This window comes from Prinia subflava, chromosome 3 (genome assembly GCF_021018805.1).
Source record: "Prinia subflava isolate CZ2003 ecotype Zambia chromosome 3, Cam_Psub_1.2, whole genome shotgun sequence".
NCBI classification, from domain to species: Eukaryota; Metazoa; Chordata; class Aves; order Passeriformes; family Cisticolidae; genus Prinia; species Prinia subflava.
Window position 1 is genome coordinate 74,695,115 of NC_086249.1, and position 19,162 is coordinate 74,714,276.

Genomic DNA, 19,162 nt, shown 5'->3' on the forward strand with positions numbered 1-19,162 from the left:
ACCATAGCTTGGACTATGAAGCCTACAGCTAAAACAGAGACTTGAGAGAGTAAGGATGCAGGAGAGTAAGGAAGTAAGCTGAAATTCAGAGCAGATGGGAAGAACTTTCTTGGGAACACAGCTTGTTGCTGCTCAGAAGGCCACTGAATTGTCAGTAATGATGCCTTGGAGCAAGAATTGGTATCTGAGAGCTACTCAGATACAGTTTTGTTTTTTTCCTATTTGCCTGCTTGCTTCTGCTTTGTTTTGAACACAAATCTGGCTTTTTGAATTTATAAACCTTTTTGTAAAATCTGAGAGCTTGCTGCATGGCAGGTCAGCTTCAGAGCACTAACTGGATCAAAGTCTTACCCCATCCTTGTGTAATAAGACTGTGACCTATTTGATGTATATCAAAACTAAGTAGACTTAAACCAATCATTTTTGTTGTGTTGTCAGCCATTGCTGAATAAAACAAAGAGAAATCCTCGAAACTTTCATTTTTATAAGTTACTACTATTGTTAAAGGGGAGAGAAGTTTTTAACAGAGATGATGTTTTTCAGAATGGCCATTGGAAACTCTTTCTTTCTTGCTCTCCCTCCATTTTTTTTTGTAATGACAAAAGGAGCAAGAGGAAAGATAATTTGACAGATTTTTTTTAAGAACTCATGCTAAAATTCTCTTTTGTTCCTTCCTTGCCCTAGTTTTTCTTAGCACTGTTACGTCTAGTCAAAAATCTACAGCTATTTCATGACATTACAGGTCTACAAGTAGATTTTTGGGCCTCTTTCAGCTGGAGATGGCTGAATTGCTTTACAACTCTTGTTCTTCTTGAGTTTGTAATGGTTTGAGGAAAATCATTATCACTTCTGGGTTAGAACTTTACATAGATAACAGTACTCTGTATCATGTTTCTCTCCAGCATAATATAACCTTTCTTCAGAAAAAAGTGCTAGTGAGCAAAAGACCTGAGTGAGTGGTTACTAAAAACATAGTGGAAGAAATAGCAGGGTTTTTTTCCTCTTTATGACATTCTTGGTAGAGGCATTTTAAGCTGTTTACATTACTTTTGTGTATGCTATTTTTTTAGTGCAGTTTGTGTATAACAATTCTGGAAGAATTTAAATTATGGAGACTTGAGAATCTATATTGAGGCTTCCAACAGTGTGAAAAATCTCAATTCTGAAAACATTTTTAGTTCCCTATGTATTTTTTCTGTGGAAGTAGTTCCCTATGTATTTTTTCCGTGGAAGTAGATTTAGGTTAAAGGTTCTGTTGTTGTTAGATTTATCCTCAATAGTTAAATATACCCAAGTCTTATCAAACCACGTGAATTTTGTGTTTATAATTTCAGTGTTTTTGCAGCAGAGGAAATTAAATGTAGTGCCAGTTGCTTTGCATGTAAAAAATAGTCATAGTAATGCTCTTCTGTATTGAGGTGAGAAGCTACAGTGCAATAGAACTACAGTTATTCTTATGCCTTTGGGCATAAGTTTTAAAGCAGTTGCTAGCTGGTGTGTGTGTTTCAGACAGTGATAAATGACTTACCCTCAGTTGGGAAGCTGCCTTGAAGAGGAATGTATCAGCAGTCCAGTTGTTCTGAATGTCACATTTACTGTCTGTTGCAGGGGTAAGGGTGACTACTTCAGGCTAGGCCATGGCACAGACGTGCATGTACGCAAGCCACAGGTTGTGGAAGGACTGAGGGGTAAAAAGATCGTGCACGTGGCTGTGGGAGCTCTCCACTGCCTGGCTGTGACTGACACTGGACAGGTATGTTGGGCATCACCCTCCTTCTCCCTCTTTCCTTGATGCAGAAAGTAATAAACTGTTTAGTATAAAAGTGAAAGTATAACAGTGTTGGTGCTGATAAGCAGTTAATTCTTCCAACTTACTGCAAACATTGAGTGATTTATGAATCAACTGATCAGTTAGGATTCGGCACTAATTTATGAATCATCTGATAAAGTACTGTCTTGATTGTTTTTTTTTTCTTTCAATGTATTATAATGCCTGCATTATTTAATGGAGGGGGGGAATGTCACAACAACAGATTGTCTAAAGTAACCTAGGTTACTAGCACAAATCACAAACATTCTTTTTAGGAATTTTTAAGACGGCATTTAAATGAGATAAGCAGTGAGGCTAAGTAATATGTGGAAATTCTTCCTGGCAGGTTTATGCTTGGGGTGACAATGACCACGGGCAGCAAGGCAATGGAACTACTACAGTCAATAGAAAACCCACTCTTGTCCAGGGCTTGGAAGGCCAGAAAATCACTCGGGTTGCTTGTGGGTCTTCCCACAGTGTAGCATGGACAACAGTGGATGTAGCTACACCATCTGTCCATGAACCAGTCCTTTTCCAGACAGCGAGGGACCCTTTAGGTGCTTCTTATCTTGGTTGGTATTTGTTGCCTTACATTGTTTTTCCTTTACTGCCGTTGGAGTGTTTGTTTTGTGTATGGTTTAGTAGGTGATAGAAGAGTGCAAAAGAAAATGGTTTAAAAAAAATCACAAAGCAACAAAATATACTTCTGGTAAAAAAAAGACCAATAAAACTCTTCATGAAGTTGGAACTTTTAAATTTAAATGCAACATGCTTTCTCAAACACCCGAAGAAGTTTCTCTTTATGGAAGTAATGATAGATGAATCATCCTAGTATTAATCTCCTTACACATTACCTCTTTTTTCTAAGATAGAGTGAGTTAAGCATTAGGGAATCAAGACAGCAATGTTTTGTGTTAAATATTATAGCATCAAACATCTTGCTAGTTAAGTTTTTTCATGACCAAGACAATTTGTATGTAATAAATATTGTTATTTCAGAATGTTTGTGTAAGTAAAACTTGTTTTAGGTGCTGATCACTAAAATATATCTGTCTGTATTACCTTAATCCTCGTGAGTAGCAAGATCAAATACTATTTTTGAAAGCCCGTGTTGGAAAGCCTCAGTATTAGCTCTATATTGTAACTTTATATTGTAGGCACTGCAGTTTACTCCTGTAGAGTTAGTTTCAGTCACCTCTTCTGGTGTAAGAAGAAATTGGATAAACTGTTTCCTTTTATGTATTATGCCATCAAAAAATGCTTAACTTCTCTTTCCCCCTGCCTTATTAGGTGTTCCTTCAGATGCAGATTCTTCTGCTGCCAGTAACAAAATCAGTGGGGCCAACAGTTCCAAGCCAAATCGCCCTTCCCTTGCTAAGATTCTCCTGTCACTTGATGGGAATGTTGCCAAACAGCAGGCATTGTCTCACATACTGATTGCATTGCAAATCATGTATGCCAGGTAGGCATGGAAACTTTCTTTCTATTGCAGAGCAAAAGATGACATAGCTTACCACTTATTAGGGACTTCTGAGTCAGGTGTAAAATTGTTCAAACAAGTATGAACTCCTCAAGATGGGCCTAAGCTTCATTTAAATTTTCTTTTTTTGATGCTGATGTTAGCTTTATGTTATGTTTACAAAATTTTCCATTGCTTGAGGGAAAAATCATTCATTCATAAATGCTCAATAAATAATGTAGAAGCTGTGTAAGTAAATCATGATGATGATATGGAGGAAGCAGTAGAGGGCAGAGTGAAAATAACAATAAAACTTTGCAGTGCTGTCATTGTTAGTAGAGAACAGAGTATTTGTGCTAAAATTTATAAGGAGAAACTCATGTTAGATATTCAAGTGTCAGGCCCAAAGGAAAAGAACAATGAACTACCCTCTAAATTCTAGAGCTCGGAAACCTTACCTTGTTTTATTAAGACAAGCTAATGAAATTTTTCAAGTTCAGCAAGGGAATATAATTACGTATATGTTAATCCATCCTAAATGATTTCAGGGATGCAGTTGTTGGAGCATTGATGCCTGCAAGTATGATTGCACCAGTAGAATGTCCCTCTTCATCACCAGCCCCACCATCAGATGTTACTTCAGCAGGAAGCCCTGCAAATGGAGATGAGTGTGTGCTTGTAGGAGACATTGAGGAGAGGCTGAGCCCAAACCCGTGGCAGGACAGGAGAGGGGAGGTAAAGTGTCACATTATTTTTTTCCATTAGTTTTTAAATGTAAAGCTGACAAATATCTCAATTAATCTGACAGTAGCAAAGAATAAAAAATTCCTTCATGCTCTAATTTCAGGACCAGGTTCTCTGCACATGTCAGATTTGACAAAACTAAAATTTCAGTGTAAGATCAGTTTTGAACTTTGAGAAAGCTTTATGTCATTTAAATGCAACCGTGATGATTTCTAGCAATATTTTATAGATACTGAATTCGTCTTACAGGAGTGATCTCAGAAACATGTCAAGAATAGCAGAATATTTGACCATTATTTAATGAAATATAGCTGTAAACGTAGATCAGCTGATGTAGACATGAGGCCCTGAATGAAATCTAATATGTTGATTCTCAACTGCTAACAAAAGCAGAAAAAAGAAAAAGCTTGCTACTGAAGAGGTCTTTTGCATTTATAAACTGTGAACTTGATATGAATTATCAGGGCATAATACATACCTTCTGCTTTGTAGACTTTTCTGCAGGCAGATGTTTTATTGTATGTTTTTGTAGCAGCTGGTATTGAGGGGAGTGTTTGTTGTTTTACCCACACTAGGAACATAAAATAGAAGCTAAAAATACAGGCAGTAAATCTGTTGGTTTTGAACTTATGGCTGTTTTTAAATTGCTGCTGTCTTTGAGCACTAGCCCTTCTAAAAAATAGTGAAACTCTTAGAGGTTTTTCAGTGTCTTGCTGAAGATTTCATTAGTTATTATTTGTTCTGGCTAGGTTGTTCCCTCAGAAGATGCTGTGACACCATCTGCAGTAACTCCCTCAGCTGCTGCTGCCTCTTCCCGTCCTTTCATTCCAGTCACAGATGATCCTGGAGCTGCCAGTATTATTGCAGAAACCATGACAAAAACCAAAGAAGTAATGTTGTCAATACTCTTCTCAAAACTTAAATCCTTACCATGCTTTTATCGAGCAGTTTTTCTGGTTTTTTGTGCTTTAAAAGTATTCTGTAAATGACTGCATTTTTCAAAACCTATCCAAAGACAGAGGGATGTTGTTGTTTGTTCTGTAGGATGTGGAAAGTCAGAGCAAGGTGTCTGGCCCGGAACCGCAGTACTTGGATGAGTTTACAAGTCTCCTGGTACCGGATGACACGCGAGTCATGGTTGACCTGCTGAAGCTTGCGGTGTCCAACCGGGCGGGCGAGAAGGGAAGAGATGTTCTCTCAGCTGTGCTGTCTGGCATGGGCACAGCTTACCCACAGGTCAGGCTTTGTTTCTGTTCCATTTGAACCGTGTCCTTTTTGTTACTGGCTTGCTGGAACACTTTCTTGTATTGGAAGTGCAGTTCAGCATCCTGAGGAACTTCTTACACATGAAAGTTTGAGTTGGATGTAAATGGACGTGAGCTTTAACCATTTTAATGGAAATATTACAGGAATACATGCATGTGCTGCAGATGTCAGTAACAGACTGATTTCTCCATTTTTCGTGCTGCAGTTAGACATGAAGATAGAATGTATTGGTGTATTGACCAAGTGTTGGTGGGTATTGGAAAGAAGCTGAATTAACCAAGCTCTGTTTACTTGATCTGTTTAAAAACTTCCATGATCTGTTTAAAAACTTCTTTTGCATCTGAGTTTATTTTTCAAATTGATGCAGTCATTATTGCTTGCTAAAAATGCTGTTAGTAAAATATGTTGTTAAAAATACAATAATTCTTCTGAACTGTTAAGATTTACATTTCATGCATTGCAGCTTCTAACTTTTTAGAAAGTATCCATGAGTGTGGGGTTTTTTTTAGCATAGCTGGCAGAATGTTAAAAATTATTTATTTTGTCATAAATTATTATCGAATAAATTATTTATGGACTGTGTGTGTACACTAATGAGTTGAAAGCTGTTTAATATTTCTTGTAGCTTTATTTTTCAACTGGTAGTTTTCCTAATGAGTAACAATACTTTTTTTTTAAGATTTCTAAAATTGTTACTCTCCCTGCCCAATTTGTGGTGGTTAGCTATGTATATTTATATTGGGCCTGGGTTTTCCCAGTCAAATTATGTACACACTATATGTGTATTTATCTATTAATTCTGGGATTTGTAATCAATACTAGCGAATAACTGAACAGTTTTGGGTTGGTGTGGGGTTTTTGTGTTTTGGAGCCAGGATTTTTGTTAGAAACTCTTTTTAAATTAGTACTTTTGGCATTTCCTCCCTGAACAGTGTTTTGCAATATTAAGTACTAGTTAAATAATTACACCTCTCTGTGCTGGTGTATGCTCTATAGCTTAGATTTAATAGTTTGCTTTTTCTGTAAGGGAAAACAACTACTTGTGTGGTCACTCACTGAAAACTGCAGATTTTTGGCTTTTAGTTTTAGGAGTTTTTCTAGCTCTAGCACTACCAAAAAGAGTATTTTTGAGGTAATATGATGGGTTATGAATCAGATTTCCAAAACCAAGTTTTTTATTTTAAATTTGGAAAGAATTGTAATTTACTTAAATTTCTTGGGTTAATCAAACATACAGTTTGTAAAGTGTGTATTTTTCTTTTCTCAGGTTGCTGATATGTTGTTGGAGCTTTGTGTTACAGAGTTGGAAGATGTAGCAACTGATTCACAAAGTGGGCGCCTCTCTTCACAGCCAGTTGTGGTAGAGAGCAGCCATCCATACACTGATGATACATCTTCTAGTGGCACAGTTAAAATACCAGGTACAGAATTCTTAGAGTTGTGTTGCTAAGATTCAATTATTTTTAAGCCTGCCTGCGTTAAATTGTTCCTTAGCTTAAAAAAAATGTATTGAACTTTTAAAGCCATGTTGTATGTCCTGTTGTTATAAAAAAGTATTTCTTGAAGCTGATTTCTTACACACTGATGAAAATCACAATTCTATACAGTGTGCATTTCTACATTCACTGGGTATGATTCCAGTTGTATATCATTGCTGTTCTCCATTGATGAAACTGAGAAGGACTGAGTCTATTTCAAATTTAGTAATTGAAAACTCATCTTCTAGTCTTGAACAAAGGAAGTACTTTTTTGTTTTAATGCTGTCTTTCCATTTAGTGCTTCCTTCAGTAATTTACCTAGTACTTACCAAAAGTTACAGATAACAAAGAGCTATCTGCCTTAACTGTAAATAGGCATTCTTTGTCTTTTGAAACTTTAGTTTTGAATGTTCTGGTATGGTCTTTTGTCTGCTAGTCCCTACTCGAGATTGCTGTGATTTAAGCCTTGCAATGAGAGGAAATTACAGGCAAATAATGTCATTAAATCAAAAAAAGTTATTTTTATTAATGGGCGCTATGGCTTCCGAACAACTGTGTTTGATTTCATGTGAATTTCTAAAATACTGTGTTTGTCTGTGATGTTGACTGCTCTGTGGAATGTGTGAACTCCTTGTTGCTCTCAGGTGCAGAGGGGCTGAGGGTGGAGTTTGACCGGCAGTGTTCCACGGAGCGGCGCCACGATCCGCTCACCATAATGGACGGCGTCAACAGGATCGTGTCGGTGCGCTCAGGTGCGGGGAGCGAGCGCTGCTCTGCGCTGCCGGGGGTTCGCTCCTGAATGCCGAGTGAAACGGGCCACTGCCCCTGGCTGACCTCCTGTTAGCAGCATGCCAGTAAAAGAGAGGGAGACCTGCGTGAATTGATGCTGACTTTTAAGCTGAAAAGTTTGTAGGACCTAGACACAAAGATTGATCTTGTGTCTTTGGATATCAGGAATCTCTGGGAAGTGCATGTTGGGTTGTCCAGTTCTTCCAAAGAGCGGATAGAGTGTAAAACTCAGTGTTTAGCACCCCTGCCAATATGCGAATTTCTATATAATTGAGGTGTATTTTAACAAATTGGAAAAGGATGCTTACTTTGCTAGCTCTTTTCTTTTTCAGATAGTACTTAGAGAAATTTCAGCCTTCATATGGTCAAGACAAATGTTCTTACAGCTGTCAAATGTCCAAAATAGTAGCTTGGTGCTCTTTCTTTCTGTTTCCTGCTCTGGCCTTTGTATGTGACTCTACATGAATTCTTCACATCTTTAATCTTGATATCTCTGATTTAATTTTTAGGCACTATTAATTTGTAGTAAGTTTTGGAGGAGTATTTTTAATCTCAAATTTTATATTGAATGTACCCATGCACTACATTGTGTGCAAGGGTCTCAGTAGTTACTGCCTGTGCAGTCATAATGTGGACTTTTCATGTTGACCCATTTTTCCCCAAAGGTGTTTCATTACTGAGATATTTCTGCTTGGTGCCTGGCTGGAAGCTGTAAAGCTTAATTTAATGTATAGGTTATTATCTATTTTTGTAATGTGGAAGATAATTTGAAAATAGGTCAAGGGATTTTAGTAAGCTCTTGTAGTTGCCTCTTGATTGTGGTACTAGGCTATCTGCTAGTAGTGCTAATTGAACTTTTTAAGACTTGGTTTTCAACTTTTTAAGACTTACTGTAACATCTTCACATTTATGTTCATGTACTTTACATGGGTTTTTTCTTGAATGCCTTTGTGTGATGTTTATGATATTTAACCCATTGCTGTTGCTGTCTGAGCTAGCATATTGGCTCAGACAGCATAGCTGAGTATGTTTCTTGCCTCCTGTAACAGGTCGTGAGTGGTCAGATTGGTCCAGTGAACTGCGAATTCCAGGGGATGAGTTAAAGTGGAAGTTCATCAGTGATGGCTCTGTGAACGGATGGGGATGGCGATTCACAGTTTATCCCATCATGCCAGCTGCAGGTAAGGTATCACTTGGAACATTTACAGGAGGCTAGGAGTAGATTTTATTGTTTGCTTTTTACACTGCACTTATTGCATGGTATTTACATGCCAAAGTTCAATAGTTCATTTACATTTATACTCAGAAGACATTTTCATTCATACTTGGGAAGCATTTTCAGCTAAGTCCTGAGAGGTGCACTTGTACATAGAAAAGAGAGAAAAATATTTTGTAGTCACTTTATTTTGCCTCTTCTTCAGTGAAGAGAGGATACCTCTGGGACACAAGTCATCTGAAATGCCCTTATTTTTTAAAATCCGTCTGTTTTAAAATGACATAAATTAAGTCACAAAAGTGCATCTTTCTTCCTATCTCTTCAAAGGGAAGTAAAATAGATAACTCGTGCTGACTAGCACTCTAGAGTGCTGTGTTTGGTCAACTAAATCCTGCTTATGTTCTGTTCTTAGTTCAGTCTGAAGACAAACCTTCCCCAGCTTTTGTTTTGTTGTTCCTTTTTGTTTCCTGCAGGCCCTAAAGACCTTCTCTCAGATCGTTGCATTCTTTCATGTCCCTCAATGGATTTGGTTACGTGTTTGTTGGATTTTCGCCTAAATTTTGCTTCCAACAGGAGCATAGTTCCTCGCTTGGCAGCTTCTCTTGCAGCTTGTGCTCAGCTGAGTGCCTTAGGTGAGTATAGTCTTAAAACTAGGTCTGGTTTTTTGAAGTTAGAATGATTGTTCTAAATAATTATGTTCTTTGTGTGCTTGTTTTTCCTTAGCTGCTGGGCACAGAATGTGGGCCTTGCAGAGACTGCGGAAGCTGCTCACCACGGAGTTTGGCCAGTCCATTAACATCAACCGGATCCTAGGGGATAATGAGGGAGAAACACGAGCTTTGGTAAGAGGGCAGCGGTGCTCTCCTCTTCACGTTTTCCACATTAAGATTAAAGTGCTAGCCCTGATGTACACTGATTTTGTGTTAATGGCAAAACAAGAAATGAAAAATCTTCTTGCACAGTCTGCAAGTCTTTAAAGGTACTGCAGTTTAGAAAAGAAAAAATGGCCAATTCCAGGACTTAACAGGTGTGCTTTTTGAATTGCTCAAAAGGGGTACAAATAATTTTGTTTGAACAAATGGATGGAAATAGTACTTCACACAGATACCTGTAGTTTGGGAAGTTATTTGTGTTTTGTCACAGTCATCTAAATAACACACTTCCTGTAGTGCATGCACTATGACTAACTTTCTAGTTGTGTGGTGTCTCTAGAGTTTCACAGGGAGTGCTTTAGCTGCGTTGGTTAAAGGTCTCCCAGAAGCTTTGCAACGACAGTTTGACTATGAAGACCCCATTGTGAGAGGTGGCAAACAATTGCTCCACAGCCCTTTCTTTAAGGTAATGCAGTACAATCAGTAAAGAACACATTGAAATAGCTCTGGGATTTTTTTGATATGTGCTAAGCTCACTTAGTCCTATAACAGTAACGTTTACTGACAAAATCAGAATACTGCTTCTAAAAGGAGCATCAAATAAACAAAACCAGAATCCTACTTCTAAAAGGAGAATCAAATACACAAATCAAAAATGGGGAGTACCTAGCTAGGCAGAGAAACTCAGGAGAACGTCTTGTAAGCACACTTTTTGATAAGTGATTTTGAGTTTTCCTAAAAGGAGTGTTGCATATTTCTATTTAGTTAGTTTAGTACTCTGAAGGTTTTATTTACATCCAGTTGGAAAATATGACAATGTCTTAAATGGACCCTGTACTTCAAAATAAAAATATACAAGCTGAGGAAGTCTAGAGAAGAGCGAGAAGAATAAAAGGGAAAAAGTCTCCTTTGTGGTATAAAAGTGAAACTAAGAGGGTTTAAGAGAAAGAAAATCTTAAAAGTTTATAGAAGGAGCAGGTAATACGTTGTTCACAATATTAATGTGAAATGTTGATTTGAAATTGAATCAAACTTTGAAAATCAATTGAAAATCCTTCTAATTGTAGAAAGGAGGCAGTTTAGAAATGGAAGGTAAAATGTTAAGCACGTGGGATTTGATATGGAAAAGGTAAATAATCTGGGAATGTTTTCCCAGGGAGGTTATGAAAATTTCTGGATTGAAAGAGGAAATTAGATACCTAACCATGTGAAATAGTGGTGTTACACTTGATGTTACCCCATCCATGAGACTCTTAGTGACTTTACATGTCTTTAGGACTGTTCAGACCCTACTGGCCTATATGCTATTCATCTCTATCAAATGCAAACTGATTTTTATTGAATATTTTTGATCTCTCTCTAAAATGTTTTTTCCTTGTCTGAAGGTGCTTGTGGCTCTTGCTTGTGATCTGGAGTTGGACACTCTCCCTTGCTGTGCAGAGACACACAAATGGGCCTGGTTCAGGAGATACTGCATGGCATCCAGAGTTGCTGTAGCTCTTGATAAAAGAACACCCTTACCTCGCCTTTTCCTCGATGAGGTACTGCAGGAGTACTTCAAATGATTAATGGAACATGTGAAAGTGTCTCATGGGAAAAGATACACTGAGTTTGAATTATTTTATGCCGACTGTGATAGGAGTAATCGATAATTTGAATGTTATTTATTGCAAAATATTTCACAGGTTGCAAAGAAAATCCGAGAATTAATGGCAGATAATGAAAATATGGATGTTCTTCATGAGTGCCATGATGTCTTTAAGAGAGAACAGGATGAGCAGCTTGTCCAGTGGATGAATAGGTAATTTCTTTCAACTGTTACTAGTTTGCTCTTGCAATGCTTTGTTGTTGTATAATGGTGAACTGCATTTTTTGTGACTTTTAAAAAGGTCTTTTGAGATTTTGTTTGTTTTGCATTTCCTGCAGACGACCTGATGACTGGACACTTTCAGCTGGAGGCAGTGGAACTATTTATGGTTGGGGTCATAATCACAGAGGACAGCTTGGTGGCATTGAAGGAGCAAAGGTCAAAGTCCCAACTCCGTGTGAAGCTCTTGCCACCCTTAGACCAGTGCAGTTAATTGGTGGTGAACAGACTCTGTTTGCAGTGACTGCTGATGGGAAAGTAAGGATACAACAAATGATTGCTTGTTTGACTCTCTTGAAGTATTTCAGCCTCAGTCATAATGGGTTTAGCTAAATGAAAAATAGTGTGCATAGCACAAGTTCATTATTATTGGTAGTAGTAACTTTGGGGTTTTTTCTTTCAAAGAATTTGAAGTGTACCAACTCCACCAGTACTTTCTAGGACTGCAGTTACTTATGCATTAAATGGCTGAAACAAGAAACATACTTGAGTTCTCAGTTCAAAAATGTGATGAGATTTTGCCAAAGTTGGGTACAAGCAGCATGCTAATAGAGTTTCCTAAAACAGGGGTGATTATTTCTCTCTAACAGGGAGGAGGTGTAGTATGAGAATGTTTACAGTTGGCTAAATATAAATTAAATATTGCAGGATCTAATTTCCAGGTGCTGAAAGCCTGAGTGAAAGGGACTCTCAGTGCAGAAGTTTAGTATAAGGTATACAAGAAAAAAATTAGTTCATGAATTTGAAAAGTTCTTCTTTTTATACAGATGGAGCTGTTAAGGATGTGATGGAGAATTTTAGCTAGAGCTTTGTATAACAGTTATATTTGTCTAGTGAGGTACTGTAATGATTCCTTGGGGTCAGTATCATCCTTGTTAATTATTCACATAAGGATAAAGGGCAGATTAGTAGCGTTTCTTGCCATCATTCTTTTGAAAGAAATTATTTTCAGAGAGACAACAAGAGTAAAAAGCAGTAATGAAAACTACTTATGGGATGGAAGGGAGAGAAGCAACTGTTTTTAGGCATGTGTATTCTACAGAAGAAAGAAAACTATAATACTTCTTGGAAGGAGAGCTACAGGCAATAGATTATTTTGTAATGTTATCAAGCAAAGCTATGGTCTCTTGATAGTTTTACAAAATAAGCTTTAGTATTTCACACAAAATCCACTAAGTCAGGGAGAATTCTTATTGACTTGAATGTAGCCACATATTCCCAAAGTTTTTTCATGAAATATTTCAAAATATTTCCTTGTTTTCCAAAAGAGAGAAAATAAGAAGCCTGTAAGTAACTGGCTTTTTTAGGCTTCCCTTGAACAGAATATGTGCATTCTGACATATATACATTAAGAATTCTTCTCTAGAATTCATTTCTAGGGAATGTTGTGCTTGAGGCGAACAAAACTAAATTCTATTCTTTACTTTAAAGCTGTATGCCACTGGATATGGAGCAGGTGGTAGGCTTGGAATTGGAGGAACAGAATCAGTTTCTACTCCAACTTTACTGGAATCCATTCAACACGTGTTCATAAAGAAAGTTGCAGTGAACTCAGGAGGAAAGCACTGTTTGGCCTTGTCTTTTGAGGGAGAAGTTTATTCTTGGGGTGAAGCAGAAGATGGCAAACTTGGTCATGGAAACCGAAGGCAAGTAACACTTGAAAATGCTATTTAAAACAAACTGTTAATGGATACTTATCATAGTTCCTGTATATTAATGAACTTTTCTAGTCAAAAATAAATCCTCAGGATATTAAACTGTAGCAAAGTGAATACTCGGCAGTTTTAGGTGTCCTCATTCTCATTTTAAAAGAGGACTCTCCCTACACTGGTGAATGTGAATGGTCTGTCCCAGAAGTTTTGTCCAGACAGCTGTTTTCTTTTCAGCCCCTGTGACCGGCCTCGAGTGATTGAGTCTCTGCGAGGTATAGAAGTGGTTGACATTGCTGCTGGGGGAGCACACAGCGCCTGCATCACAGCTGCAGGAGACCTTTTCACCTGGGGCAAGGGGCGGTACGGGCGCCTTGGCCATGGAGATAGTGAGGACCAGCTGAAACCTAAACTGGTAAGAAGCCTGTGGAGCACTCAACAGTCTTAGTCCAGTTAATATCTTCTGATTTGTAACTTTTTGTGTTTCTGCGTACAAAGAATGAAAGGGCAGAACAGTGGCATGTATTCGCAAGAAATTAACAAGCTGCTGTGATTGAAAGGATAAAATGAAAGAGGAGCTGCAAAACTTTGCTAGTGGTCACCAAACAGCTCACAAGAAATTTATTTTAGAGATTTAAGGAAAATTTAAAGAAATAAATGAAGTTTCGTGCTGCTTTGAATGATGGATTGTGCCACCTGGAATCTATTTCAAGTAGTGGCAAGGATAGGAGGGGTGGGACATATGAGGTTCACCAACCTTTTGCTTTGTGATTCCAATCCCATACTTCATCACTAGGTGGCATCATTCCAAAAGATGTAGACTAAATTCGGATTATGATGCAAGTGCTCAAAAATTGTAAACTAGTAAAAGACCATTTGAAAACAAGACTTTTTTTTCCCCCTTTACTGTGTTCAGTACATGCCCAGAGTGCCTGAAATTATTTCATCAGAATATAATCTTTGATAACCTTAGATATTTTACATTGCTTTCCCTGACATTGAGGTCAAAAATTTCAACTAGTTCACCAATTAAAAGAAAATAAATCCTGTATTTAAAATACATTGTTTTCATTTTAGTGTTTGAAAAGAGCAAAGGTCTTTATTTCCTCGTGCCTGTGCTATTGCAGACTTGTAGTTCCAGTCATCACCTCTCCAAGCTGAGTTTGTCAACTTTTGTGAAACTAAATGACTGGGTCTTTTATGGTGAACAAAAAAGGGTGATTCATTGCAGGTGGAAGCTCTCCAGGGTTACCGTGTCATTGATATAGCCTGTGGCAGTGGAGATGCACAGACACTGTGCCTCACTGATGATGATACAGTCTGGTCCTGGGGTGATGGAGACTATGGAAAACTTGGGAGAGGAGGCAGTGATGGCTGTAAAGTACCAATGAAGGTAATTTCTGTGTAATTTTTTCATCTATTTAGAAACTATGATGTTGGTGGAAAATGCTGAAGAGAGATTTCTCTCAATATGTGCGAACTTCCATCCATCCTGGAACATCAGGATTCTTCTGGTGGTTGTTAAGAATGAACTTTATAGGCTACAATAACAAGACTTTAAGCTTTGTGCTGACTGTTAAAGTTGTGCTTGAATGTTTTTCTTTGGAAAACATTGCTGGGTTAGATAATATTTCCATTTTAAATTTAGTTCCTGTCAAAACATTAGGTTTTGCCAAGAAATCTTCATGTTTCCTTGTGGTAATAAATTTACAGTAGTCATAAGGTCAGTCCAGAAAGGGATATCAATTCATTGAAAAGTAATCTTACTTTATATTAAAAAGTTTATTTTTATATTAAAAATATTACAATATTAAAATATTTATTATAAAAGTTCACTTTATGTGAATGCATAGTTGACTTGGAATTTCTTTACATGTTATGGATGAAATCCATATAGCCATTAGCATTTGTTATGAAGGTGAATGTTGCTTGTGTTTGAGAAATGTCTGTGACTGTGTTTACCTATGCACAGTGGATTTTAGATCCTAAATCCAAATTCACACTTAGTTACTTGGATACAGGTATCCCCATTCTGTTTCCAGATGTTTCCAGCGTGATGTAACATGATGCAAAAATAGATTGTTGATGTTTCATCTATCAGTCCCACAGGACTGATGGTAAAGCAGCATAAGGTCCTGCACAGAATAAATAGGAAGGGTCTGCTGAACATAGAAATATTTTTATTATGTCATCAGAATCACATCCATGTCATACAAGCTAAGGATGATTATGAGTTAGTAGACAAAGCCTTGCTGTTTCTACTCTGGGCAGTTGCAGAATAACTATGGGCAAAACATACTAGAAGTGATCTTCAACAGTTTGTGAAATTTGAGCCTCTTTTTAGTACGTAAGCAGTAAATGGTAGACAGATAGGAGGAGTAGAATTCTTCTACATCATCTACATAAACATTTTAATTTATAAATATACATATAGAGATACAGTAGAGTGTTATATTTTACTTAAGACAGTTCAGTCTACAGGCTCCTTAATTAACTCAGTTTTCATTTGATATTATTTTTCTAGATTGATTCTCTCACAGGTCTTGGAGTGGTTAAAGTAGAATGTGGATCACAATTTTCTGTGGCCCTTACCAAATCTGGAGCTGTGTATACATGGTGAGTATTCTGTATTTGTTATTTCTACAGTGTTAGATGTCACCTTGTCTGTAACAAATATCAGTGTTACACTTCCTTCACTGCTTTGATCTTCTCTTGGAAAAATTTTTTGAGTTCCTGAGTCTTGATTAGTAATAAAATCTCCTACTTTGGGGAACATTTTCTAGTGCCATGAATGAAAAATCCAAGTGTTTTATCTTGGAAACCTAAGCACAGGGTTGTCATTCCAGACACTGACCGCTGCAAGATGCAGAACTTCCAGGGAGGTCCAGTAGCATTATAAGCATGAAGTGTCATGCACTGCATAACATACAACATCCTCATGTATTATCAAAATTGTGTCTAGCTTGTGGCTGTTGTCTGAGAATTTGATTTTAGAAATCACTGTTTTAATTTTCCTTACACCATTCCAAATTTTGTGGTTTAAACTGCTAGACTGAAATGTTTAAAAAGACTCAGCAAAATACCTTCCCAACTTCCCTCAGCTACCTTGTTTATATGACACTTAGGTGAATGGTCATATGAAGTTCCAGTCTCTGAGATCAGTAAATACACTGTTTTTGCACATGAATGCTTCTAATACTTGACTTGAAAATACTTTAAGAGTTAAAAATAAAGACTACCCTCTAGAAAAGTGATAAAAGAAATTACCCAGATTAAGTAGGAGTATTGTGTAGGGGGTGTGAGAATCTGTACTGAGTCAGCAGAATCACATCCATACAAAGTAGCAATGCTTCATGTTGAATGTCTGGAGAATATTTTGGTATTGGACTTTATAGGTACATCTACAGGTCAAATGTCAGACATAGCCTGTCATTACAGTTTTTCCACAGTTAAAACACAGTTTTTAAGTGTTGACTTCTCTGTGCAGGGGCAAGGGAGATTATCATCGCTTAGGCCATGGATCTGATGACCATGTTAGAAGACCACGACAAGTGCAGGGGCTGCAAGGAAAGAAAGTTATTGCAATTGCTACGGGATCTTTGCACTGTGTTTGCTGCACTGAAGATGGTATAAAAATCAAATTATTTACCTAGTTCTTAGCACTGAACTTGAAAAAATTGAAACTTTATCTTTTAGTCAACTGTTGGTAGGTTGTCCTTGCTAAAAATGCTGGTTCTCTCTGTGCAGGGATGTATTTTGTATTTGCAGATGTTGCATATTTCTTGAGCAGCAAGCATGGCATTGATTTAAAGTGATCACATAAAACTAAATTAATGAAAATAAAAGAATTCAAGTTGCATAAGCACTGATGATCAAAGAAAAACAGAGCTCTGAAGGTGATTACAGAATGGTCAAGCAGTAGCATTGAATGGACTTACCTTTTTTTTTTTTGGTAGGGTCTTGTGAGTTTTTTGAAGTATTTAACTTGCTAAATGAAACACTGTACAAACAATATTGCTTCTTATGTAGCAGATTGAGATAGTGAATGTTCTTTGTAGCAGATTCATTCCTACAATTAATAAGTCTGCACAAATGAGTCTTTTATAGGTGCTAGTGAAATGTGGATGCCAAAAATGAATGTGAGTAATGAATATAGCTGCAGAAAACAAATGCTCAGGAATGAGGTTGTTACTTTAAAAGTATTTCCCAATTATCTTGCAACAGCAAGCATCTATTTTATTATCTTGTCTAGTAATATGGCTTATTATAGCATTTTTGTCCTATACAAAATATTAAGCCTTTAAAATTTTTTTTCATATTGGCTTTGCTTTTGCTATGAAACTGTCAAATACAGGCTTTCCCGATGTTCTGCTACAGAGTGTGGTGCTCTACCATCTCCTTCTATTCTGGAGCAGAACCTTTCAGTTATACAGACTGAGGAAAGAAATGCATCTTATGCTAGCTGCTCTATAGAGACTGTGGACCTGACTGTGTCAATCAAGATTTATCTGCACTAGATAGTGGATTTCAGGATGGCCATCAGTCACAGAAATCTTTTTTACAGTCCAAGGCCTTATCTGGTTAAATAAATGATAATTTTATAAAAAGGCAAAAAAGGTATATTGTATATTAGCCTCAGGATAATAAATTATTTTTGTTGATTTAGGGGAAGTGTACACATGGGGAGATAATGATGAGGGGCAGCTTGGAGATGGAACAACTAATGCCATCCAAAGACCACGCCTGGTTGCAGCACTTCAGGGCAAAAAGATCAACAGAGTAGCCTGTGGCTCAGCACATACTTTAGCTTGGTCAACCAGCAAACCTGCTAATGCTGGCAAGCTGCCTACACAGGTAATGTTTTTGACTTACTAAATTCAGATTTTAAACATACTTAGTGTGCTTATTGCTGACCTTTCAGTAGATGTATTTCCTTTCCAAATCCCTGCATAAGCTCAGTGTGCTTTGGTTTGACTTCAAGTTTGAGCCAGTTACTTTGTTTTACTTCAGTATTTCCAAAGGTTTCCATTTTTCTGAGCTGAAAAAGCCTCTTCATTTAGTTTTTAATCCAAATGTGGAACAGTAACTCAGTTTGAAAATTGGCAGGAATTTAATTCTGCCTTGCAGCTATGAAAATGTTATTCCTTCCAAGGGAGTTCTTAGTAGCTTGCTTTATATTGAGAAGACTTGTTTTTTAGATATTCTGTATTTCAGCTATGCCTAGAAGTACTGATGACAGGATCTAAAATGTATTTGTTTATGGATAAATTGTAAAATATGGTACAGCACTTGTATTCTGCCCATCATATAAAACTTGGTTCAGTTTAGATGGATACTATTAATATCTTTTATAGACAACTGAACTCTGTGTATGAAGTTTTGACAGTGTGAATAAGCAAATATCTGAATTTCTAATACAAGTTGACCTACAAATCTAAAGATTGTTGTTCTGTTGAATACAATAAAGTGTATAATAATTCTAATTTACATTTGCTTTATCATAGGTTCCTATGGAGTACAATCATCTGCAGGAAATTCCCATCATTTCATTAAGAAACAGGCTTCTGCTCCTGCATCACATTTCAGAACTCTTCTGTCCTTGCATTCCAATGTTTGATCTTGAAGGAAGACTTGATGAAACTGGCCAAGGACCCTCAGTTGGGTTTGACACATTACGAGGAATACTGATATCACAGGGAAAGGTATTTTATCAAAATATTTCTAAGGGAGACATTTGTAACCATAACAGAGAAGTGCTGTTTGTTTCTGAAGAAAAAAGAGCTGTATATGTCAATTTGTTCTGTAAGTTGTGTATCAGATATTTGCAATCTGATGATGCAGACTTCTTTCTTTGTGCTCTTTGTACAGTGTTTTTCTCAGTTCTTCATAGTGCTTTTGTGCGTTGATCTTGAAAATAACCTTATGCTGTGAATCTTCAGTTTGTAGTATAGCTGAATTCTTCTAGAGTATTAAGTGGATGATACCCTGGAAAAAATGTAAGATAGCAGACAA

At 37.1% G+C, this 19,162-nt stretch overlaps 1 protein-coding gene across 2 annotated transcripts in view; it reads left to right on the plus strand.

Annotated features, from left to right (window-relative positions):
- Positions 1–19,162, plus strand: part of HERC2 (HECT and RLD domain containing E3 ubiquitin protein ligase 2) — a 102,339-nt gene that overhangs the window by 70,843 nt on the left and 12,334 nt on the right. For both annotated transcript variants that reach the window (XM_063392512.1, XM_063392513.1), the window contains exons 64-85: positions 1,609–1,753; positions 2,157–2,382; positions 3,101–3,272; positions 3,818–4,004; positions 4,763–4,903; positions 5,058–5,249; positions 6,547–6,700; positions 7,402–7,509; positions 8,596–8,727; positions 9,236–9,394; positions 9,486–9,604; positions 9,975–10,100; positions 11,020–11,175; positions 11,320–11,435; positions 11,561–11,759; positions 12,933–13,147; positions 13,388–13,565; positions 14,382–14,543; positions 15,675–15,766; positions 16,638–16,777; positions 17,817–18,004; positions 18,655–18,852. In XM_063392512.1, the coding sequence (XP_063248582.1) occupies positions 1,609–1,753; positions 2,157–2,382; positions 3,101–3,272; positions 3,818–4,004; positions 4,763–4,903; positions 5,058–5,249; positions 6,547–6,700; positions 7,402–7,509; positions 8,596–8,727; positions 9,236–9,394; positions 9,486–9,604; positions 9,975–10,100; positions 11,020–11,175; positions 11,320–11,435; positions 11,561–11,759; positions 12,933–13,147; positions 13,388–13,565; positions 14,382–14,543; positions 15,675–15,766; positions 16,638–16,777; positions 17,817–18,004; positions 18,655–18,852 (3,505 nt within the window). The remainder of the gene's footprint in view (positions 1–1,608; positions 1,754–2,156; positions 2,383–3,100; positions 3,273–3,817; positions 4,005–4,762; positions 4,904–5,057; positions 5,250–6,546; positions 6,701–7,401; positions 7,510–8,595; positions 8,728–9,235; positions 9,395–9,485; positions 9,605–9,974; positions 10,101–11,019; positions 11,176–11,319; positions 11,436–11,560; positions 11,760–12,932; positions 13,148–13,387; positions 13,566–14,381; positions 14,544–15,674; positions 15,767–16,637; positions 16,778–17,816; positions 18,005–18,654; positions 18,853–19,162) is intronic.